Below are 25,237 nucleotides of genomic sequence, written 5' to 3'. Positions count from 1 at the left end.
AATATGTTCCTCGATAAAATGTGTCTAATGGTTACCTGTGAGATCAGATCTTCAAGCGAAAAGCCAAATAAAAATCTCAAACACTGTTTTAATAGAAAGGAAATTGATTTTCTTCATTTACCATTTAAAACCTCTGTGAACTGTGTCTCATCATTAAGGAATTGATTGAGTGAGGAGTTTAGTTCGTTCTCTGAATCACTCTCATCAGACGAAATATCCTCTGCCTCTTGTAGGGAAAGCTCAGCTTCTTCATCTAAAAACTGTCTGGCTGCACTCTACGAAAATGCAAACAAGTGAGTAATTTACAGTAGCATATTTCAGAGGAACTCATACTGTAGCTAAGTAAAATCAATTAATGAATTCAGGAGACACAGGGCTCTCCGATGACAACAGATTTTATATGTCAGACTTTGAAATCAAAGGAAGAGAAAGCCATGACAGAGTACAATCAAAGTGCTGCAACTGAGGTTAGAAAGGAGTAGCCAAAGACAAAATGGGGGCTGACTCAAACGCTGAAAGCAGAGAGCGTATAGTCCCATGCTGAGTTGTTAGAATAACCAGGAGGTGATAGGCAAAGTTCTGCAAAACATCACATGTAGGTTACCTGTGACACTGGGATATTTTAAAGTGTGAAACTGCATTTTCAGTATTTTATTTTAGCATTTTACTATTGAATTTACTCACAAAAAAGTTACATTTTAATAATACTATTGGTCTGCATCAAACTCATTAGCAACAGAAATTTTAGATATGAATTCTATAGCACCTTTTGTTTTGCCCTCTTCTATGCTTGCCTTAGATAGGGCCAAATTATTCATTTAATCATTTCAGCACTCAGCAATGTGACCTACTATTCCGCAAATATTTACAAATGCAGATTTGTTGCATGGAAGGGTAAATATGTCACACACCAATTGCAGTAAAGGAAGAATGTGCTGTAAAATGAAAAGGTTCTCACAACACTGGACTACAGACTATACAGATGAGGACAAGGAGAAATCACAAAGACATTTAGCATAATGCTCTCCAGTCAAAACTAATTTTTGCTCATCATAACTAACATATTACTGTAAAAACTGTAACAAAATAAATGGGAAAAGCCAGTATTTATTATTTATCTCAATTATTCCCAACGGGTGATTTGTTTTCCCAAATCTATTCATTTTTTTAAGATAAAAATACTGAACTGTAAACTTTACTGCACACAAATGAGATATATAGTTTAGAACAGGTTCCAAGTGCTTGAATACCTTTCTCTGTGGATGGCATCATGTGTACTGCAAATAAAATCTGCTTTTCTGAGTCTCCCAAGACCCATTTCTTTTAGCACCAATCCTTGTCTATCTTAGCTGCTTAAATCAAACAGTGGGGAGGACTTTGCTGACAGGCATTATTCACACTTGCTTTGCCAGAGGCTTCTGATAATTCTCAAATACATGGAGGTCCACTCACTTCAAAGAACAGCACTTAATGCCACTCGCCAATTGCTGGCTAGTCTTAATTCTTCTCATTAGGGAAAGATGACTGAGCTGACATAAGCTTTGTAGCTCTACATGCATTTGGACTCCAGAGACTATCAATCTAGGGTCTGGTCTTCATTTGAGTATAAGACATTATCAGGGTCCTTGAATCATCTCTACTGGTTTTAATTTGGTACCAGCTAGTTACCCTTATATCCTCATCACACTGGCCCTCAGCATACTTTTCATACAACTGATCATGATTTATTGCTTCAATACTTAAGAGTACTATTGACATGCCTGGACCTTCAAGTCTGTGTTCTAATCAGACATAGAAGATAAGCCCCCATAACCAATGCAAATTGAGCGTCAGAGTGATCTTGACATGATGAGTCTTTTGGAGATCCTCTGTACTGCTTCTCACCATTGTGGGAGGATCTGCAAGGACTAGAACCCAGTCTGTGGGGTGCAGGATGTCTGACATCTCCACGCCACTACCCACCAGCCGGGATAGGGCCTTTGCATTGTCACAAAAACCCTGTGATGATAAAGACCACAGGAAGTACCACCTTGAATGGCTAGTGCCCTCTGACTGATCCAAACCTCCTATTTAAGCCCAGGAGGACTCACAGGAAGTGTCCGTGCAATAGGGCGGACTCCCCTGCCAGCTGTAGCAATGGACCTGCCTCTCAGCTCCTAGCTCTGACCCTTGTCTCTGACTCCAGGCCCGGCTCTGACCTTCAATGCTTTTCCTGGCCTCTGACTGCGACCATTAGGCCTCACCACTCAAGCCCTGGTCATGACACATGGGCTGGAATTTCATCAGTACACAGATTATATAGTTATAAAGAATTGTACCTCTTTTGCTTCAGGGACACTGCACTTTCAGTCTCAGACCTGCAGAAATGCTTAGATGATGGTGCCAGCTGGATGAATCAGCCACCTTATTTCTGCTCTTCCCTCTCCAAAACCCTCCTCCCACGAAAACAATATGTTGGTGGCTGATAGAGATCTCCATTACAAGGATGACGTTGCTTCCTTTGAGTACCACTTACCAAGGAGACTCATTCAACGTAGCCAATGGAGTTAAGAACCTCAATATCACTTTCAGTCATGCCCTTTCCATGTGTTGGACCTAGCATTAAATTTTAACAATCTGTGCAGATTGGGCACCAATATTTATCCTGGAACAACCCAGAAGCAGCAAAACATGCCCTTGTGATCAGGAAGCTTGATTAATCCCTCCTAGCAGGATTCATACCAATGCATCTCCTTCATTTGCAGATTGTTCACAGAATGCAATAAGCATTGTTCCTCCGTGGCTTATTGTGGCTATACTATACCTACCCAGGTTCCTTTACATTGGATGCCTAGGTAGTAGTGGATTAACTTTAAACTGTCACTGTTTTTTAAACCCTTTAATGGCATAGGCCCTGGTTATGCACAAGCCCTCCCTGAGTCTCACCCTGAGGAGACAACATAACTTTTTGGGATCTCGTGATTTGCAATTTACATTTTTAATGTGTTTCAGAATGTGACTGTGTTGTTAATGCATGGAGGCCCTCCATTGAGGCTGGGGGATGGAAAGGGTGAGAGCTTAACAAACAAAATTATGGTTCAGTGTTCTGAGAACCCACCTTATTGTACAATTTACTAAAAATGTGCAAGACATATGTATCAAACTCAGCATCATTATCCCATCACTGAAAAATGAGCATTTGTCCAACTGTTACATGTTGCCTAGTGAGATACAGGGCATGTATACACACACAGTGCTGCAGCTGCACCGACGCAGCGTGTCTGGAGAAGATGCTCTATGCTGATGGGTGGGAGAGCTCTCCCGTTAACATAATAAAACCACCTCCATGAGCGGTGATAGCTGTGTCGGCAGAAGCTTTCCCGTCGATATAGCACTGTCCACACCAGCACTTATGTTGGTGTAACTTATGTCACTCACAGGGGCTAGTTTATTCACACCTCTGAACGACATAAATTATGCTGACATAAGCTGTAGTGTAGACACAGCCACAGGCATACAGTGGTACCCCAAGGCCATAACATATCACATATGCATACAGAACAGAGTTAAAGATTCTAATATCAGTTCTAAGGCTATGGCTACACTGGAGTTTTTGCACTGTCAGTTTCAATGGTGATAGTGAACTGGTGAGAGAAAAGCGCTGATTTGTGGCCTCACTCACTTCCACAGGTGTCAGAGAGTGTTTACATTTGCAGCACTTCAGCGCACTGAGGGCAGCTATTCCACAGTCAGGGGCGGCTCTAGGCACCAGCAAAACAAGCTGGTGCCTAGGGCGGCAAAATGTAGGGGCGTCCCCTGGCGCCGGGGAGGGCGGGAGGCTGGGCTGGCGGACCTGCCGCAGTCATGCCTGCGGGAGGTCCACCGGAGCCCCGGGAGGAGTGGACCTGCCGCAGGCATGACTGCGGAGGGGGCGCTCGTCCCGCGGCTCGGCTGGACCTCCCGCAGGCATGACTGCGGCAGGTCCACCGGAGCCCGGGACAAGCGGACCTGCCGCAGGCATGACTGCGGAGGGGGCGCTCGTCCCGCGGCTCGGCTGGACCTCCCGCAGGCATGACTGCGGCAGGTCCACCGGAGCCCGGGACAAGCGGACCTGCCGCAGGCATGACTGCGGCGGGTCCCCTCTTCCCGCGGCTCCGGTTGAGCAACAAGCTGGTGCCTAGGGCGGCAAAATGTAGGGGGCGTCCCCTGGCGCCGGGGAGGGCGGGAGGCTGGGCTGGCGGACCTGCCCGCCGCAGTCAGGGGCAGCCTGATTTCTAGAGCCGCCCCTGTCCACAGGGCAGCTCTCTCCATTTTGATGACAGGTCTTGTGGACGGGGAAGGGGGTGATCGCGGGGCATCCTGAGTCCCCGCACAGCCTCCTCTTCCCAAACACTGATCAGGTCCAGTAGCTCAGCATTGCTCCAAGCAGGGGATCGTTTGCTCCATGGAGCAGGCATTGTCACCTGGCCAGATGATAAGTGAGCACTTGCCAAGAAAACAGGAAGGGGAGTTTCAAAGTTCCCAGGGCTTTACAGGGAGAGGGGAGTATGTCTGTTTACCTGGCATCAGAGCAGCAGAGCTGCTGGCCAGAGTGGTCACCTAGGCACTGTGGGATATCCTGCAGAGACTAAAAGCTCTGTAAACAGGAAGAACATGTCTTCACTTGCACATCACTGCAAAAGCAACACCAGTAAGAGCTGTACGCCTCTCGTCAAGGGGGTTTTCTTGGAAAGAGTCATTGGCAAGTGTAGATGCTCCCACGGTTTTTGTGCAAAAAAGGGACTTTTTCTGCTTTAAATGGCAAGTGTAGACATGTCCTAAGTCACATGGCTTCTGGCCTTGAGAACTATCCTTAATGTCATTTTATTTTTAAATAAATTTCCCAAGTTAGACTATTAAACTGACAAGTTAGAAAACATGGACATTAACATTCACCATTTAAGCTGTTGGTTTACTTCCTTCAGCTTGAGCACACTGCCTGGTTTCTCATACATTAACACAATTTGGTTATTTGTGTTCAGAATAACAGAGGGTAATATATAAATCTAAACAAGAAAAAAATGTACTGAGTTGCTTAAGAAAAGTCACAAAAGCATCTCTGTTCATTAGGTTTTCCAGTATTACACACACATGTAGTTGTGTTATGATAAATGAGAGCAGGGGTAGCTCCCTTTTGTGGGCACCCAGCCAGCCAGTTGGCTATGGACTCCCTCTTGGTGGTTGTTCTCTACTTGCTTTACCTATAAAGGGTTAACAAGCCCACAGGTAAAAGGAAAGGAGTGGGCACCTGACCAAAAGAGCCAATGGGAGGGCTAGAACTTTTTAAAATTGGGAAAAAACTTCCCTTTGTCCGTGTGTTGTGGTTCTCCGGGAAACAGGGGAACAGGGCAGCAGTTATGCTGTGAGAAGTTTTAAGCCAGGTATGAAAAATCATCAGATCATACCTAGAGACTGCTTATCTGAAACGCCACATATGTACGTAAATCAGGGAATGTCTAGGAACACGCGATTAGGGTTATTTGTTATTGGCTTGTGGACTCCTCTGTGCTTTTTGTTTTGCTTGTAACCTTTAAGTTTTGTAAGTGGGATTTTTAAATCTAGTAAAAGCCTAAGATCCAGATATATTTTCTCTCTTTTTGTTTTTAATAAAATTTACCCTTTTTTAAGAACAGGATTGGATTTTTTTGTCTAAGAGGTTTGTGCATATGTTGTTTAATTAGCTGGTGGCAACAGATGATTTCCTTTGTTTTTCTTTCTCAGCTCTTCCCTGGAGGGTGGGGGGTGAAAGGGCTTGAGGGTACCCCACAGGAAGGAATTCCCAACTGCACCTTTCTCGTTTCACAGGGATTTTTTGCACTTGGGTGGTGGCAGCATCTTACCCATCCAAGGTCAGAGAGAAGCTGTAACCTTGAGAATTTAATACAAGCCTGGAGTGGCCAGTATTAATTTTTAAAATCCTTGCAGGCCCTCACCTTCTGCACGCAAAGTGCCAGAGTGGGGAAATCAGACTTGACATGTGTGTATATAATATTGCAAAACCTAATAGTTAACTATATTATAATTTAAATGCAAACTATTCCAAGCCTTTAAGATCCATACAAAAAGCATATCAACAGCAACATGTAAAGCTCTTACCTTGAACATAAAGTTGTCATCACTCTTTTGCCTTTTGACACCTTTTAGTTGTTTCCTGTTACGGCTCATGTCGCAATCCACAGTCCTGTTTGATTTCTTGTGAAAATCCATGCCCTCATCACTAGATAAGTCTGACTAGAGTATGTTACAAACACTTTAGTGAATAGGAAAAAGACTGTCATGTAACTATCCATAATTACTAAGTTGCTATTCTTCAATATCAACTATTATCTAAGAAAGTGGTTCTCAAACTTATTTGATCATTCCATCCCCCTTCTTTGTGTCTGTAGTCATTCCTGCCACACAAGTACATGTACGGCTGCCCAGCTCTGAAGGCAGTGCTGCCATGAGCAGTAGTGCAGAAGTAAGGGTGGCATAGTATGGCATTGCCACTCCTACTTCTCCGCTGCTGGCGGCGGTGCTGCCCTCATACCTGGGTGCCTGGCCAGCACCCACTGCTCTCTGGTTTCTCACGCATCCGTTCCCCCCCACCCCCAAAATACATTCTGCGACCCCCAAGGGGGGCATGACCCCAGTTTGAGAATCTCTGACCTAAGTAATCTGTGAGTCTGATATGTTGATTATTATACTCCCACATAAAGAACATTAATAATAATCTTTCAATGAAATAAGGAAGCCATCCATTTTTGAGGAAGGGAGACGAAAGCGTATGTCATTTGGAAAAGAGATCAAGTCAAATATGATATGAAAGCTTTGTGGGCTTACTGGTAGCACGACTCTTATTTTACTAATCCTTATAAGGAGAGAGGCTCTGTTCTTAAAACTGTGAATGTATACTTCATTGCCACATACACCTCCATATGAATCTTAAATAAGATATTCAGGGGGCAAAGGGAGAGAAGAAAAACATTCTAGTGAGTTTGGGGCAGATGTTTTTGGTCCTGGAGCAGGCCCCTGATGAGCTAGTTCTTGAAGCCCAACATAAATGATTTAGCTTTATAAACAACTTAAACAAGTGCATCTTTGTTTCCAGTTCTGAATACTATTCCATTTGATTAGGTTTTGCAAAAGGCAAGCCAAAACATCTATTAATTCATTGTCCAATTAACTTTTTAAACAAAGTCTTAAAACCCCAAATCATTTTTATTTAACCATTTGGTATTTTTTAAATATACTGCTAAATATAAATGGTATTTAAATTAAAATGGCTAAACTGATATAAATTGGCTTAAACCAATATAAGTGTGTTCACACTAGGAGTACGTACACATTTAATTAAATTAGTTTTTACAACAATTTTGTAAAATCAGTGCAAAAAACTGTGTACACAAGCCTTAGTTTAAATCATCCAAGCTACTGCAGAGTCTGCTGCTATTTGCCTACCTGAAACTGGAAATTCATTCTAGTTTTACTTTGTAATTAAAGGACAACATACAGACGAGCCGTGGAACTGAAATCCAACAGTTCCCAAAATTGTATTGTCTTTGTTGTTTCCAGAAGGGCAGGGGTGACAGCAACTGGCTTGCTGGGCCTCACTCCAGAGAATGCCAAAGTTGCCAGTTAATGTCATTTGCAATGGTGGTTTGAGTGATGTGGAAGAGATCTATCCAACTAGCAACTGGACTAGACAGCTTTGGAGGCAGGAAGAGCGGAGTGAGGGGGAAAGGAAGACACTAGCATAGCTACTCCGCAAAATAATCTACCATACATACCCTAAGACTGGCTCCCCCAATTTTATTTTCCAAATGCTGTTTTTCTAAAAGTTTCAGATATCCTCTAAGACCTTTAGAAAAGCTGGACTTTCACCCTGAGGAGGGAGTCTTTCAGAAATTAAGTTTGCATCCAAAAATGTGACCAAGAGCCAAAATTTGAGAAATTAAAGATTAGAATTAGAATGAAGAGGAGGCGATTTTGCAAGAGATGCTGTCCCTCAGCACATTTAAAAATGCACCGTAAACTTTACTTCGCTGTATTTTGCATGCTTTCTGTTAGTGAGTCAGCGTCCCTTATAGTAGACCAAAGCAGTTTTTTTCTTTAAGTAGGAAAGATTCTATAGTGATTGGGAAAGTGTTTGCCATTTTAAAATAAGCTGAGTGAAACTGTTTTTTTACACATTTTCTTAATGTCTTGTTCAAGCATTTACTTACTGTGTTAAGTGGATGCCTACGCTTCTTGACAGCATGAACTGGTGATTCAAAATCGCTGTTATTCTTAACCTTGGTAAACAGAAATAAATTAAAATGTAATTACAGATTCCAGGTAGGAGTTTTGCTTTGGCGTTTAATGAAACTTTATTTTTTTTTTTTGAATGACTCACATCAGGAGACTTCAAAACATTTTCTTTTTTCTTATTTTTCCTTTGGAAAACAATCTCTTCTTCACTTTCGCTGCTACTTCCTACTGAGGAGCGGTAAACAGATAACAATCATAAGAAAATGTATTCTCCACAACACAATATAGCTCTAACCAAACAATCAAAATCTATCTGGCTTTGAAGATGACTAAAAAAAATAATTACTTATTGATGTATGTACTAAGTATTGTTCTTGTTAGCCCTAGTAACCAAAACAAGTATTTTCCTACTGAGATACACTGTAAACCTCACTTTCCTTGTATTCCTTTGCATTGAAGTAATTACCCGTGCAGCACAGCAGATGAAGAGTGGAGAGAATAAAGTAAGAGAGGGTAAAACCCCATATTAGTAGGGAACAAGTACCGTATTTTCCGGCGTATAAGACAACTTTTTAAACTAAAAAACAACCCCCAAAAATCGGGGGTCGTCTTATACGCCGGGTATAAACAGGCTTCGGTTGAGCCAATCCTGGGAGGCGTCTCTCTGGTGTATGCCATTAATGCATACAAAGCCTGCTCGGATTGGCAAAGGTTGTAATAGCCTGCCTCTCTGACTCAGCCAATCCGAGCAGGCTTAATAGATGACTCCGCTCCGCCCTCCTCCTCCTCCCCTTCCCCGGCTTCCAGCGAATCAAATGTTCACGGGAAGCCTGAAAAAAGGAGCAGGCAGGTAAGCCGGGCGTGTGGGGGAGGGGGTAGGACGGCTTACCTGCGGCGCCGGTCCCAGTGTCGGCCCGGGGAGCCGGGCCCCGCGGCTGCGGCGCCGGTCCGGAGAGCCGGGCCCCGCGGCTGCGGCGCCGGTGTCGGGCGTGTGGGGGAGGGGGCGGGATGGCTTACCTGCGGCGCCGGTCCCGGCCCGGGGAGCCGGGCCCCGCGGCTGCGGCTCCGGTGTCGGCCGGGCCCGGGGAGTCGGGCCCCACGGCTGCGGCTCCGACCCTGGCCCCCGGCAGGGGTAAGAGGCCAGGGCCAGGGCTGGAACTGGGGAGGAGGGGTTGGATCGGGCAGAGGTTCTGGGGGGGGCAGACAGGGGATGGGGAAGGGGGGGTTGGGTAGGCGCCGCGTGGGAATTCCTGGGGTCTGTTGGGATGGTGGTGGATGGAGTCGGGGCAGTCAGGGGACAGGGAGCGGGGCAAGTTTGGCAGGGGGTGGGGTCCTGGGGGGGAGTTAGGGTTGGGGGTCTTGGGAAGGAGTGGTCAGGGGACAAGGAGCAGGGCGGGGGGGGTATGGGTTGTGGTTTCTGAGGGGGGGCAGGACGTGGGTGGGGGGTGTACTCACTGGACGGTTCCCTACCGGGTCTTCGGTGGTGGGTCCTTCAGCCTCGGAAGTGGGGGTAGTCTTATACGGTGAGTATAGGCCAAAACCTATATTTTAAGTGGAAAATTAGGGGGTCGTCTTATACGCCCAGTCGTCTTATACGCCGGAAAATACGGTATTCATTTTCTTTTTAGTCACCACATTCTTGTTTTGTTCCAGCACACCCTGGAGAAGTAGAACTGACTCAAAACTCTTCTTACCAAATCAGAATGGAAGGTCCTGCATCAGGGATCGGGCCTCCAACGACAGACCCAAAAAGAGGAGCCACGATGCCCTATGCATGGAAATTGCAGAAGCCATCGAGCGGGCCGCAGTGTCTGCTGCGTCCGCCGCTGCTTGCAGGGCCACTTTAGCCGCCACCGCCCCCTCTTCCACCAGCGCCTTGAAGTCCTTCCTGTCCTGATGTGGGAGAAGGGCCTCAAACTTAGACAGAGACTCCCAAAGGTTAAAGTTATATCTGCTCAGTAAGGCCTGGTGGTTGGCTACCATAAGCTGGAAACTGGCAGAGGAATAAAGCTGTCTACCAAAGGAGTCCAGTCATCTGGCATCCTTATTTTTTGGGGCTGGCCCTGTCGCTCCCTGTGGTTCACCAACTCTACAACAAGTGAGTTAGGTGCTGGGTGGGAATAGAGGTATTCATGGTCCCTGGCCGGCACAAAGTACTTCCTCTCGGCCTTCTTGGAGATTGGTGCCAAGAAGGCAGGAGTTTGCCACAGGGTGTTAGAAATGTTGGCTATACCCTGGTGCAGGGGCAGAGCCACGTGGCCTGGTGCTGAAGGAGACAACACATCGAAGAGGGAATCGGACGGGCCCTCCATCTCCTCGGCCTGCAGCTGAAGGTTGGATGCCACCCTCTTTAGCAGGTCTTGGTGCACCTTGAAGTCCTCCTGTGGGATTGAAGGTGGAGGTGCCGTTATGGTGTCATCCGGTGCGGGGGAGAAGGCCTACATGGAGCTGAGGGCCTCGGTCGGTACCGGGGGGGGAGGGGGTGTCGAGCCCCAGATCAGAGTCCAGGTGTGGATCCGCTGACTCTTGGCCTGCCGACTTGTCTTGTAGGCATCCGGACGAGGCCGATGGAGCCTGAGACGCTCTGGCAACCGAGTGGGTCCCCATCTGGGCAGGCATCAGTGGCCATGGGGCCCATTGGCACCACTGCCCTTGTCACGGGACCCCTTGCCACTGACCCGGCTGGGAGCCTGGTGGCGCTATCTGTCCCGGATGAGCAGCGCGGACCGAGGACAGGAGGCTGGGTGCCGAGGCCACCGTCGAGCGCACTGTCTTGTGAGAGCAGTAGGAGCGGCGGTGTCTGAGACGCCGTCTCCCTCAGGACCCGGACCTCAACGTCGAGGAACGGTACCTGCCCGAAGTGCTGCTTCGGTACCAGTGACGGCGTCGGGAAGTCCGGTGCCCCTGCGCCGAGGCATCACGGTGGGGAGCCTCAAGCGCGACATCTAGGCGAGCGGGAAGCGGAACAGGAACGACGACATCTATCATCAAGAGCGGCTGTGGTAGTCACGCCACGAAGGGGAGCATCCCCAGTGCCTCTCACGGTGCCTACGCTCGCTGGCAGGCAGCGTCGAAGGTCCCCGAGGCTCCCATCTGGGCAGCGGCCTGGATGGCCTGGCCGGCATCGAGGGCAGGCGTGTGCTATAGGAAGACTGGTCACTGAGCGCCGAGTGGTGCGGGGAGTGGTCCTCGGAGTGGGACTGTGTCCCACCAGGGAGGCTTGATGGGCACCCAAAGGAGGCTTGCCGCGGGACCGGGGGCCCGTCGGCTCGTCCCCTGCTGCATGCCTGGGACCGGCAGGCTCATGATGTCTTTTGCAGCCTGCATCGCCTCCGGTGTCGACGGCATCCGTACCAGTGGGGATGCGTGCACGGACGGCACCGGGCTGCTCCACTCAGCCCGAGTCGGAGGCCTTGAGCCCAGGGGAGACCAAGGGCTGCCCGCCGCGGGACCAGCCTCCCCTCTATCCTTGTCTCGGCGCCGCTGCGAGGTAGGGCCCTTCCCTTGTTTCTTGGAGGGAAAGCAGTGACGGCTGGTTGAGGGGGCCTTGCTACGCCCCGACAACGCGGCGGTGGGTGCGGAGTCCGCTCAGCGCGCCGGAGTTGGGGCCAGCACCGACTCCATCAGGAGAGCTCAAAGTCTAATGTGTCACTCCTTCTTAGTCCTTGGCTTAACCTGCAGATCTTGCAACCATCGCTGATGTGAGTCTCACCGAGGCAGCGGAGACACTCATCATGCGGGTCACTCCTAGGCATAGAACGGCGACAGGAGTCGCATGACTTGAAGCCTGGGGCATGCCTCAAGCCCATTCTAACAACTGAAGAAAACAATCCACAAACGGTACCACTAAGAGTGAGAAGAAAAGCTGCAGCAGAGCTGGAGCTCAAAGTTCCAACTACTTTCACTGGCGGCAAAAAGGAACTGAGGGTGGGGGGAGCACGTAGCTCCCCTTATAGCACAATATACAGGCGCCATTCCAAGGGTCGCCACTGTGCTCCCCCAGTACGGGTACTGCTAAGGAAAAAACATCCAGCACCAGTGCACATGGTGAGCACGCACACCTACTGTGGAATACACATGAGCAATCGCTTGAAGAAGAACATTAGATCTTGATTATTGTCACAAGTAGTTCAAGGTTATTTTGCGATAAGTGGGGCTGGAGGGACAGAGGAGGGAAGAGAAGACTGGTGGCCCTGATCAGTTGGGAAGGTTTGGGCTTCTAAGGACAGGATTATGGAATTTATGAATTTTGTGGTATAGATGCACCTAGAACAGTATCTCTCTCTCTCTCTCGATTAGATAGATAGATAGAGAGAGAGAGAGACACACACACACAGACACACACACAGAGGGGGGGAGAAAGAGAGAGAGAGAGAGAGAGAGAGAGACCTTTATAAACTGACATTTATAAAAGCAACCCACGTTCCAGCATAAGTTATTGTCAGGAAATATTTACCATGCAAGTCAGTCACCGTGCAATTAAAATTAAAACAGATCTGTCAATACAATTTCTGTCCCATTTAGAACAATGATACAGAAATGTGAAGGCATGGATTTAGGGGTTACAGAGTAACAGATCAGGATGATTACAAATAAGACACTGAGAGGATTAAAAAGAGGCTTTAAAGGCAGCTACAGTTCACATAACTACATCTCACATGCTCACACTATCAGTACTTGTGCTGATTTTAGGGGTTTAACCTAGACCCCAATTGCTGCAGTACTCAGTCATTCAGCCTGAAACAGAAACGTTTAAATAGGTATTCTGCATGTTAACCAAGAAAAGCCAAGTGAAATCTGAGGCAAGCTTTATAAAAACTAAAGTTCCTTAGGATTATGCGCAAACATTTCTCTTCCTTCTCCCCTCAAAAATCAGATTGTATAACCCACTGCTGAGTCTGAATGCTTCCAATAAAAAACATTCTCAGCTGTAATCCAAAGGAACCCTTATTGAACAAAGAATAATTATTTCATTTATGATAGCTCAAGGGTGATGAGAAAGTAATTTATTCCTATTAGTAAAACTGGTAGGAGTTATTAGCTGATGTTCTGGCAATCTGCGTACAATGTTATCCATACTGTGTTAACCATCCAAGAGAGTTTTGGGGACCATCCCCACATAGCCATAAAGGTTGCCCCCTCCCACCCACCCCAAGAAATCTAGGGGTTGTGATTCTTCCCCACACTCCTGATGTCGCAACCTAAAGGTTGAGGATCCATGAATTATTGAATTCTACAGGAAGATTTTTTTTTTTTAAATGGAAGTATGAGCAACCTTTTAATTAACTACACCTGACACCTTACCTTCAATAGGAAACTTCTGGGAAACATGAAGCTGTTTATGGTCCAGGTTTTCAGTCTTTCCTGAGGGGAGGTCTGGTGTATCAAAAGCTGAATTTAGCAAGACTTTAACGGTATTGGTATTTACTTTATTTGTAGGCAGCATCTGGGGAATTTCCTGCCTGACTCTAGAAAAAGCATTCATAGGAATTCTTTTGAGGACTTTAACATTCATAACCTTTCTACCTTTCGGTGTGGAAAATGCAGAAGCTAAAGAATTGTATGATCCATGTTCCTTTTCTTCTGTTAGCTTCATAGGAGAAATTATTTGGATATGGTTTTCAGTCAGTTTTACTCGATTAGTTCTCTGATTTTGGGAGGACAATGGTGTAGAAAAGTTTGTTCTTGCAATGCTTTCATCTTTCAATTTTGGTGGAGATGGATGTCTCAAGTTATCATTTGATAACTCATTTTCACCGCTAGTAGGTTTAACATCTACATGAGTGCCGAAGATACCATCTGAGTTTTGAATACTACTACTATTCATGTCTGTTTGTTCATCCTCAGACTCTTGAATAGAAAACCCTAGATCAAAGTTAACAGGGAACAATTCCTGAGAAAAGTCATAAAGATCTTCATTATCCGGAAATTGTTTGCTTACAATATCCATATTTTCAGATATTTTCAAAGTTCTGGTTCTATAACTTATTAATGATTCCTTGGGGTTTGCATCACTGTCTAGAAAGCACTCATCTGAAATATGCCCTTCAGAAATTTGTCCAGCACTTGGTGCATCTTTATCACACAAATCTGATGACATTAAAAGTTTGTTGCAATTGTACTTAGAAAGGCTTGCCTTGTTAGCATCAGAAAAATGTTCATCTTCAAATAAATTTATGCTCTCATCTTGGTCAGTGGCCATATTTTCCTGGAACTTTTCAGAATCCTCTTTATACCCATCAACTGAATTTCTGTCCGAAGGGCTATTTGTCAGAGCATGATCTACCATTGTTAGATTGTCCTTTTGAATTTCTGTGTGCTCTCCATTGTCACAGTCGAAGATGTCGTCCCAGCTAAGACCATTATTTGTCTTGCCAACAAAAGCCTCAGAAAGGAAGCTTGGTTCTGAATGACAATTACTTATAGAGGAACACAATTTACTGGAGACATTTAATTCTGAGCATTTCTGAGGGGGAAGTGATGGATTCTGGAACTCTGTGAAAGAGACAGAGGTTTTGCCCTGCAATCCCTCTGTGAATGTGTTGGAAATAACTTTTTGAAAAGGAACAGGCTGCTGGATTTCATTTTCTCTGGTTCTCTCCAATCCTTCACAATCGTGGAGTTTATTCAAAGGTGGAGGAGACTGTGACAAAAGCCTTTTTACATTTTTAAATATTTTTATCAATGAAGGATCCTCAGCTGGAGTTGTGAGTGCAAATGAATCCAACGCTGCTTCAGGTAGGTAAAACAAGCTACATGAAACTGGTGATTTCTCTTCTGTGAAGCTACTGTAACCAGAATCTGCACAGTTTCTGTCCAGTGAACTACAGGCTTGATTTACAGATTGACATTCCTTTACTATTTCATTTGCACAACTAGTGACATTTCCACTGAGATCACTTGGGGCAGTAAGTTCATTTAAGTGAAATGTCACATTTTCTCTGTTATCATCTGGTAGACTTTTATGTACAGTACATTCAGAAACAGGGTCCTCTGCAGTTGAAAAAGAATCTAAAATGTTAACTTCTGTACACGGTGCAGGAACTTTCAAATTTAATGCAGATGTTCTTTTTGTGGTCTTGAAGTTGGTTGTTTTAAACAGTGAAATACATTCTGTATCAAGTTCGCTTAAGGAATATGAACCAAGTTTTACTTTTGATCCTCGTGCCACGTTTTTTCTGGATGAAAATGCCTTCTGAGCCTTGGAGTTGCTGGTAGAAAGACATTTATTCCTTTGAGCATTTGAGGTTTTAACATCGTCCATATTTAAATAAGGCTGAATTTCCAGTTCATAGCTGCAGTCTCCCTGGTGAGAAACAAACAAATGGAACATTTAAAATCAGATAAAAACAAATAGATTTTTTTCTCTCTCTCACACACTCATTTAAATAAGAGAAAGTGATCAAAATTTGAACCTAAACTCCACTCTCGTTTAGGGAAACCACAAGAAGGTTATTTTCTGTAACCACCAGCAAGCAGAAAGTAGTAATGAAGGACGGGGAAGGGATTACGGAGGGGGCTTCTATACTGTGGATTTAAAGAAAACTGTACCCAAAACAGCATGTATGCGCATTTACAATCCCCGCCCCCCAAAAACTACTAATTACTCTGAAAACAGTTCTGTCTCTTCTGTGACAGGGTATGCAATTTCTACAGTCTGCGCTGAGGCAATATCATGAAGGAAAAAGCAAAGACATGAAGTTTTATCATAGCTTTTTAGAAACTCTGAAGAATCAATGACAGTTAACAAAAGCTATTAGTTTGTAATACACTTTCAACTCTGGGATCCATTTTCATCAATGCTTGATAGACTTTAAAGGAATTTAAGATATAGAGAATTCAGCAGGCTTCAGTCTTAGTTGTCTGTGCATTAAGTATAACTATATACACTGGAAAACCAATTTAAGAATCAAAAGGTAATTTGACAAATTAATATCTAAAAATATAAGTGTAGATCTCTCAATATCCAGTAGAACATGTATAATATACAGCCAATTTATATATGAGCTACTTAAAACAGGCATACAGAACTGTGTGTCATGTCTACGTGGCCAGTGCTCAAAAATCTTCTAACATCTAGGTTACTGACATCTGTCCTAATTTCAGGCTTACAAGGAGTTACATAAATGTTCTAGTTTGCTATAGTGCAATGCTAAATCATACAAAATGGTTTCTCCAAACAAGACTGCTTACTACTTACTGATGGGTGCAAAGAGAGTTACAAAAGTCACATTTTAGCCTGAATACATACAATTTCTACAGACTTAAAATGTCATCTGATAAACTACTCCATAATCTAGCAAGTTTCAACAATGCATCAGCTGCTCAGTAAAGTAGGTCATGAGAAAGAGGAAAACAACCCTCTCTCACACATTGTTGTATTAAACCAACAACCTTGTCAGAATTATTGAGTTCAGTTTTTCCTAATACACAACTGGTTGATTTGGATACAGAGGACAATGCCCTATACTGCATTGTTCAGAGGAAAATACTGTAGTCCTCTTTAAAAAAGAAATAACTAGGCTTGTTTCGGTGGAAGTTGTTGCACTTTCCAGTATTTCTTTGATCATTACTTCCAGTAAACAACAAAATGGACCTTACTAATAAGCTATAACAATAAAACGGTAAAGTCAAACGATCCCTCAGAGAGGATTCATAGCAGCAAAATATAACAGCCATGGTAGCAGCTAAAGTAGCCAGTATCATCAATGTGGTTCTACAGAGGTTAAGAGGATCTCAAAGAACAAATGAAATATTAGACTAATAGATTAATATGAGTTGGAGTGGTAATACTGTAGAATTGTAGACCATTCTGGATACAAATGATAGTTAGTTTGTATTACAGATGCCTGAAATGGAGTGGCTTCAACGATTTTCTCCTGTATGGAAGACAGGCCTAATGAGCACCTGAGAAAGTCCCCTGAAGCTAACATGTTGGAGTTCCCAGTAGTCCTCAATTCACCACTGTTAGAGTGCTATCATCATGTATTTTAAAACTGTTCAGGTATGATTAAAAATATGGATGAACTAAACCTAATAAAATATGGATAACAAAGACACATTGTTGGATCCCAAACTGTTTCAAACAGTTTTATGTACTTGAAAATGTATGTTCCCCCTCAGTCTTCTCTTCTCCACACTAAACAAACCCAATTTTTTCAATCTTCCCTCATATGTCATGTTTTCTAGACCTTTAATAATTTTTGTTTCTCTTCTCTGGACCTTTTCCAATTTGTTCACCTCTTTCCTGAAATGTGGTGCTCAGAAATGGACACAATACTCCAGTTGAGGCCTAATCAGCATGGAGTAGAGCGGAAGATTAGAACAGGAGTGATAGGAACCCCACACTGATATTTATTTTACTCTCTACGTGACATGCTGAATAAAAATTATTTCCTTAGTAAGATGAAACCACAAAGGTGCAGTGGTGGTCGTGGGGTGTGCTGGAAGCTGAGGCAGCAGTGCCAGGGGAGCACTTAACACATTAATGCCTCAGTATAGAGGCACTGGAGTCCCCCTCACAACAGTGAGCGCACAGCCCCCAGGTCCCCACAACTAAAACCCTCTTTCCCTGAAACCACATAACTTGCGAACTCCCCTTACCCCTACACCTGGCTGCTCATCTCCCCAACGTCTGTACTTTTCCTTACCTTAAACACAAAAAATCTGGAACGTTAATAAAAATAAGAACCGCCTGCATTTAAGGCCAGTAGCAGTTTTAACACGTGCCTACTTAAAATATGGCACAGTCTCAAACTATTTTAACTATCCGTCAACAGGATCAGAATGTTGGCAATATTGCAAAAGGGAACTATCATCATCAAAAGGCTGTAGTGTAGTTTTTCTCCTTTGTCTATAGCTCAACTTCTCTCCCACTGCAATTTTCAAGATCCATAATTGTAATATTTACAATAATGCTAAAGCACCCTACAGTACATACATTATCCAGAAAGCAATTTTAAAAAAAAAATCATTGAGCCAAAGAAGGACAATGCAAGTAAATACTATTGTAGGCAAAGTATGAGCCATTCCAAAAGTATTCAATTAAGCACTGTGTATATCTGCTCATGATTCTGTCCCACATTCAGCAGAATTTCCAATTTTGAAAGAACACATAAATCTGTCTTGTTCATTCCAGATGGAAAACATATTACTTTAATTATTTTCCTTTATTTGTACAGAAATACTTAAATTTACACAAATGTATTCTAATTATTAGTCTGTCCTGACCTTGTATAATTTAATCTTCAAGATGTTTAAAAGCTATTAAACTGTTTTGGAGTTTAAGGGTCAACTTGGTTTGTTACCATGTTACACAGAAATCCTTGCTAACAGTCAGTAGAAAATCCACTCCATCTGCCCAGTTCTCGTTGCCTTAGTAATAAAGCCACACAAGCATTAAAAGCTTCCTGCAGTACATATGTTTGTTACAAAGGGTCAGATATAAATATATATTTTTAATGTTCCAATTTGTTCTTTGAATACATGACAAACAGGCTAAAATGGATAACACTAGGTTCTCAATTGCCATAAAACAAAATAAACTCAAAACTCTATTAAATGTAAAATAAAAATACAACATAATCTATTTTTAGTTTTAAATGTTTTAATTGTATTTGTTTAGTCTTTATCGTATGAAAACAGCTGCAGGGTAAATTTGAGGTTTCTTCAAAATCGGATTAAAAGGGTACAATGAAAGGAGAATGATAGTTTGTTTTCCTCTTTGCAACAAGCCTATAGAGAATATACAAAAAATCTACAGAGCAGGTAAGTCTTCAAACATTTATATTAGAATCAAGTATTTTAAATTACACTGTTCCAAGTAAGTGCTTAATAGTCTCACCATGTACTTCTAGTTTATTTGCTGGTTTTGAACAAAACAGTGTTGATTTCCTTATACAAACCATTGTCGTCCGAAGTGCAACATCTTGGTTATTTAAAGTGGTGGCTCTGACTTGCATTTGCCTTAATATTTCTATGATTAAGGGCGGTAAATTAACGTTAGAGGAGAAGGATTAGTAGCAGAACATTTGGCTATCTATATTTATAGTAGGTACCTGGTAGTACCCCATAATACCTGAGACTGCAAAGTGATTTCACTTATAACCACACCACTCACTTTCTTAAAACACAGCTTTTTTAGGTTGCAGTTCTACAGGCTTGGTCTCTGCCTAAAGGTTAATTCTCAGGAAGTTAAAGTAAAACCCCTTCATCCATTGTTGAGATCAGTGAGGACGGGTATATACATATAACCACCTTAAGGTACATCAAAACATCTGAAACTTAGCATGGCTGGAGTCCTCACTGAGGACTAGTGCCTTAACTTCATTTGAAGAACAGTGGTCTTGATTAAAGAAAGTGCGGATAATTTGAAAATTGCATCCTGACCACATATAATACAAAGTCCACAGGTGCATACCTAGATGCACTATGCCTGTCACAATTCAGGGCCACTGCACCTTTATTCCCCATTAGTAGTCCAGCAAGGGCATGCGCCCTCTCAGGCTTCCAGCCCCCAAGCTGTTGCCTCTCGGGTGATGACACATGTCTCTCTTACTGCTGACCAGGGCATTTCCAGGCCGAACAGTTCCCTGAATTCACTGTTATTCCCAGCAAAAGACAATTTGCTTCAGCAGGCCTGCTTCACTTCTCCCCTCAGAGACTGTACAAAGTGAAATTGTCCCAGTTATATGGTACCACACAGTTCTTTCTAAACAAGCATATTTTATTCTTAAGGTAAAAGCTCTACACTGAAAACATTAAAACCAATACAAGAACCTATATGCATGCTAATAATCTTACCAGCGATTCCCCCCCTCCCCCCATATTTTTCCAATAAGGGCTCCAGCAGGTGAGTCCTTCACTCCCTCTTCTCCCCACCCCCTCACCTCAAGAGATCTCTTTTGTGGTCACAAGTTCATAACAGCCTCGGCTCAGAACTAGCTTTCAGGTCTTATGGGGCATCAGTAAGCCAAGTCCCTCCAACTCTTTCCTAAGGATTGGGGCCTTTCATGCAGGGCCAGCTTTAGGAACTGCAGGGCCCGATTCGAATACACGGTGGCGATCTGGGTCTTCAGCGGCACTTCGGCGGCAGGGGGTCCTTCGCTCGCTCCGGACCCCCCGCTGCCGAAGACCTGGACTGCTACCAGGTATGTAAAAAAAAATTTAAAAGGCGCCTAAGGCGCGAGGCCCACCTAGGCGTGGGCGTGGGGCCCTCTTCGGCACGGGGCCCGATTCTAGGGAATCGAGGGAATTGGCTAAAGCCAGCCCTGCTTCCATGAACCAGAGGTCCTGCCCATTTGCTGGATCAGAACAAAGGCCCTGAATCAGTTTAAACTGGGGCTATATATTCAAAAGTCCTTTCCTTTGTCTGATGGTCTCTGGTGAATCCACATTGGTTCTTTGAACTGTCCTTATGTCACAGGTGATCAGCAAACAAAAAGATCCTCCCCTCCACAACGCTTCAAAGACCGTCTGTAGGTGGGGTTTTGCAATATCCTCCTCCCCAGTACTTCCTAGAAATTTCACTTCATACTTATTGTCCCAAAGAGAAATCACATCTGCTATATTGTTCAACAGTCATTTGAAATTCACCTTATCTCCCAGAGATTGCATTAATCCTTCTTTCTCCCATACAATTCCCCCACCACCCCAACACAGATATTAAATGTAATTCAGTAAAGTTTAACTTATTTCTATAAGGTTTGCCCAGGATATTGCTGGATATTGTCATGTGTGCCACAGTGCCTATATGTTGATGCCTTGATCCTGCAAACACCTAAGCATGTGCTTCAAGTCAGTGGGATTTCTCATGGCGCTTAAAAGTTACGTGTATAAATGTTACCAGGATCAGAAACAGGTCATAAATACATTGCTTAGCCAAGTCTGCACTTGTTGGTTCAAAGAAATTTACACGCTTTATTGGCTAAGCCAAAATCTTCAAGACAATTGCTTCCAGATATTCTTATTTTCCCTTTAGATTTTGCAGGTTTTTTTGCATTTAATTTCATAACAAAATGTTAGTCTTGAAAGATTAAGAACTCCTTAACTAGTAAAATCTTAGAACTAAGATTATTCCAGTATAATCATCTAATCCACAGAACTTTCTGTTAATCTTTCTCTTGTTAACAGCATATGCAACATCGCCAAGTTAGTTTTGCCAAAGCATGCCGAAGTTTTGGAATTTCCTGACTTGACTAATATTGCACGCTATATGACTACTGTTTCCCATTATCTCCTATTTCATGAAGGAATTCTGCATGTATGGCTGGCTAGGCATGACTGACTCCTAGACTTTTAGGAGGTGAAGTAATGCCACGTTATTTGAAAGGTAATGTCCCTTAGATTTGGGTTCAATCTATGAATTTGAAACCACACTGTATTATTCAAGTTGATGCCAATATAACATTTTAGCAAATTATAATGTTTTCAATTTTATACAATTAGAATAGCTATATATTTAACATTATACCTCAACTCAGTATACATATTGAGGAGGTGATTCCAGTTGTTCATCAAATAAGCATCAATGTAATGAGGCGATTACGTTGGAATTGTGCTCTCTCTCAAATTACCAGAGCTGGGTACCCAATAATGGACAGATTCTTGAGTGTGGTATTCAATTTATACATTTAGATTTTTTTTTTAATTTAAAGGATAAAGGAAAACATCAATTGGCACATGCATATAACATTTTTAAAAGTCCTCTCCTCTTAAAACCAGTATTTTTTTTAAAAAATACTTATTTTACTTACAGATTATGTAAAAGTTAAATAGTTGTTTCAGCTGCCATCTTTCTGAGGTAACCAAATCCATTGTTGACAACTGTTCCTTGTGGGGAGGGATTTTGTTTTTGTAAGAGGGTAGTTGATTTATCCATTAAAATGTGGGAGAGCTACACTAATTCCAGCTCTCCCGGCTATACTCCCCCTAATGTTGACCTGTTATCGGCTCTGGACTCCCCATCCCTGCCGTTGCTGCTTGGATGAACAGTTTAGTTCTCAAAGTGCTGCCTGAATCCCATGCATAAATATGTCTCTGTTACTGCCACAGCTAACCACACCTTAAGACGTAGATACAGCTACAATGAAGATTAAGGGAAAGATTCTTATTGATGATTAAGATTATAACAATCTTCTCTCCTAAAATAAAATCAGAAGAGTTAGCATTAGGACTCCACCTGCCCAGAAGCAAGGAGCAGTGCAGCTATCATAGCTAGTATGACTAAGCCTGCTTTGACCTGAGCACATGGAACTCTGTGTCTCAAGGCTCATCTCCTAGTTCTAATTCTGGTTATCTGTCATTATCCTTCAAGATCACTCAAGAAGAAAAGAAAAAGAACGACAGATAAAAGATAATTAGCAATCAGGGTGGGTGCACCTCTGAGAAACTGAAGTTGCTAGAGGGCAGGTTTCACCATAAATTTTGAAATCTCTTAGTGAAATGTTATCCATCACAAATTCCAGATTCATGTTGAAGTTGGCTTACAGAGCTAAGGCAAGTGGTATTCTCACCACCACAGGTGGTTTTATACATGGCTTTTTCTTTAAAATGTTTTATACACAAAGGATCTTCACTCTGCAGCTACCTCGCACTACATAATTATACAAGATGTGCCTGCTTGCTAGCTTTGTTCTCACAGGTCACCCTGACTTACTGATGATCTGCAGCAAATGAGACAGTAGGGAAGACAGTTAGACCAGCAGTGGCATAAGACTCATGCCAAGGCTGACTAGTTGCAGCAGAAAGCTTTGAAAACTCTTGCTGTGCGGCCTGGGAGGAAGCAAAAAAAAGTCATTTTCCTCCACCATAGCATTCACAAAATCTTAGACGGCAGATTTGTTTTGGGTGGAAGAGCCCAGTAAATCCAGACTGCCTGAACTCAGTAGCTGATCTGAGCCCACCCCACTGCAAGAAAATGTGTTATTTTGCAGAGAAGACTGATCAGTTTAGGAATGGGCTGTCTGCTTCTAAGGTGAGACAGGGCAAGGCCTCGGGGACCAGGGCCTCATCTTTCCTGCTAGTTTCAATCAGCGATGATCACTGGGGTAATAGAGGTGCTGAGAGAACTTCATCCCAAAACCTGTGCATGGGATCCATGTACTTCTTGGCTGGGGAAGGCCAGTTATGAAGTACTGGATCCCTGGCTTGAGAAGACTGTCAATGGTTCTCAGAAAGGGCAGGTTGCCTATTGCTTTGAAAGAAACATTAGTCTGGTTTTTGCTCAGAAAAAATAATCACTTGATACTGATTGTTTAGTTAAATTTCAGCCAGCAGCGCATCTTCCCTTCTTGAGTAATTGTGACGTTCCCCTGGTGTTATCCGGACCAGTGATCTGCTAGGTCACTCCAATCCTTGACTCTGGGAGCCAGCTTTACCCTGCTCTGCTGTGAGAACCCCTACTCCTGGGCTGTTCATACACAGTCTCTGTCATGTAAGCTGCTCCTTGGATTGTGCAACCAAATGATTTAGTTGGGGATTGGTCCTGCTTTGAGCAGAGGGTTGGACTAGATCACTTGCTGAGGTCCTTTCCAACCCTGATATTCTATGAATCTATGAAACCTGCGCAACATTTCATTCTATTTCATTTTATCACTTTTTTAAAAAAGTATTATTTTATGTTTTCTCATATTTGAGAAAAACACCAGGCTCTACCTATGAATTCCTAACTAGCCTAGATCCAGCCTGCCTTAGGGACTGACTCTCTCCCTGAGCCACCCTGGTCAAAAGAGGGGGCTGCTGGAAGACTGCTTTCTGTGAAGACCCCAAGATTCTGGGGCTTGCTTCCCTGCTTCATCTGAAATGGCCTGCATCCAGTGACCTTCCAGGAATGTCGCAAAAAACATCTATTTGATAAAAAGAACGAGGAGTACTTGTGGCACCTTAGAGACTAACAAATTTATTTGGGCATAAGCTTTCGTGGGCTAAAACCCACTTCATCAGATGCATGCAGACTAACACGGCTACCACTCTGAAATCAATTTGATAGGGTTTTTGGAGAGGGCTGTGGATATGCTTCTTAGATCATGTCTGGCAGAGTTCCTGTTTGAATTATTTTAGTGCTGCTGGGTTTTTGTTGCAATAGGCATAAGTTAGGGCACCTACAGCACTGCAAAAGCATATTTTGTATTTAAATAAAATAAATAGGAAATTAATCCTCAAAATGCCACCATCAAAATGTACAGTCATGATTATACACTAGAACAGCATTTATTAAATCTACACCATGACTCCCGTCCTTCCCTATACCACGACTACCTTATGAGCCTTCTCCCACTTAGCAATATGTTCATGACTCCAGACTGAGAACTCATGCTCTAGAAGGGCTTTAGACTTTTAGTGTTCTAGGCTGAAATGGAAAAGATTAAGCTGGCCCTAAAATGTATATTTATAATTTACCATTAACTCACTTTCCTGGCAAGAAATGCAACTGCAATGTCTCCATTCTCTCCCAATGATTAACCATGGCTGTTCAAGAAACTTTGGCAGCTAAGCAACAGATTCTGATGACCTGGAAAACTTCAGCACACCAAAGAGCAACATTTATGGATTATGCTGAAGCTAAATTGGAGGAAAATGCAGAATAATGTCCAATTAAAATCTTCAAACTTTGTTGATACATCTATCTGTACATAATCTCATCGACACATGCATTTTACTATAAACACCTAAATGCCACCAATCAATGACAATCTAAGGAAATCAATAATATTCCCAACTTAATTTTCATCCCTGTATATTTGATTGGTGTACTCTTGACCTAGCTCTTACCTTTTAAAACCCAACGGAGAAGGTTCTAGCTTTCTTTTAGTATTTTATACTGTGATAATTAGAGCACTTTTTGTGAGATATTCCTGAAGTATATTTTCAGTGCTTGTATGTGATACACAAATTTATCATTGTCACGAGTGCATTTAATACATGCAAGTACTTCAAAACTTTTAATGTTCTTGGACGATTGGTAGTGTCCCTTTTTGTGATTTTGTTATTA

At 43.3% G+C, this 25,237-nt stretch overlaps 1 protein-coding gene across 2 annotated transcripts in view; it reads right to left on the bottom strand.

The window, feature by feature from the left end:
* The window catches only part of FANCM (FA complementation group M), a 152,731-nt gene that overhangs the window by 12,098 nt on the left and 115,396 nt on the right, over positions 1–25,237 (bottom strand). For both annotated transcript variants that reach the window (XM_045015213.1, XM_045015212.1), the window contains exons 14-18: positions 13,552–15,553; positions 8,393–8,475; positions 8,223–8,291; positions 6,115–6,249; positions 122–275 (exon numbers count right to left, since the gene is read on the bottom strand). In XM_045015213.1, the coding sequence (XP_044871148.1) occupies positions 122–275; positions 6,115–6,249; positions 8,223–8,291; positions 8,393–8,475; positions 13,552–15,553 (2,443 nt within the window). The remainder of the gene's footprint in view (positions 1–121; positions 276–6,114; positions 6,250–8,222; positions 8,292–8,392; positions 8,476–13,551; positions 15,554–25,237) is intronic.

This window comes from Mauremys mutica, chromosome 4, assembly GCF_020497125.1.
Source record: "Mauremys mutica isolate MM-2020 ecotype Southern chromosome 4, ASM2049712v1, whole genome shotgun sequence".
Lineage (NCBI taxonomy): Eukaryota > Metazoa > Chordata > Testudines > Geoemydidae > Mauremys > Mauremys mutica.
This window is presented reverse-complemented; position numbering and strand designations above follow the sequence as displayed.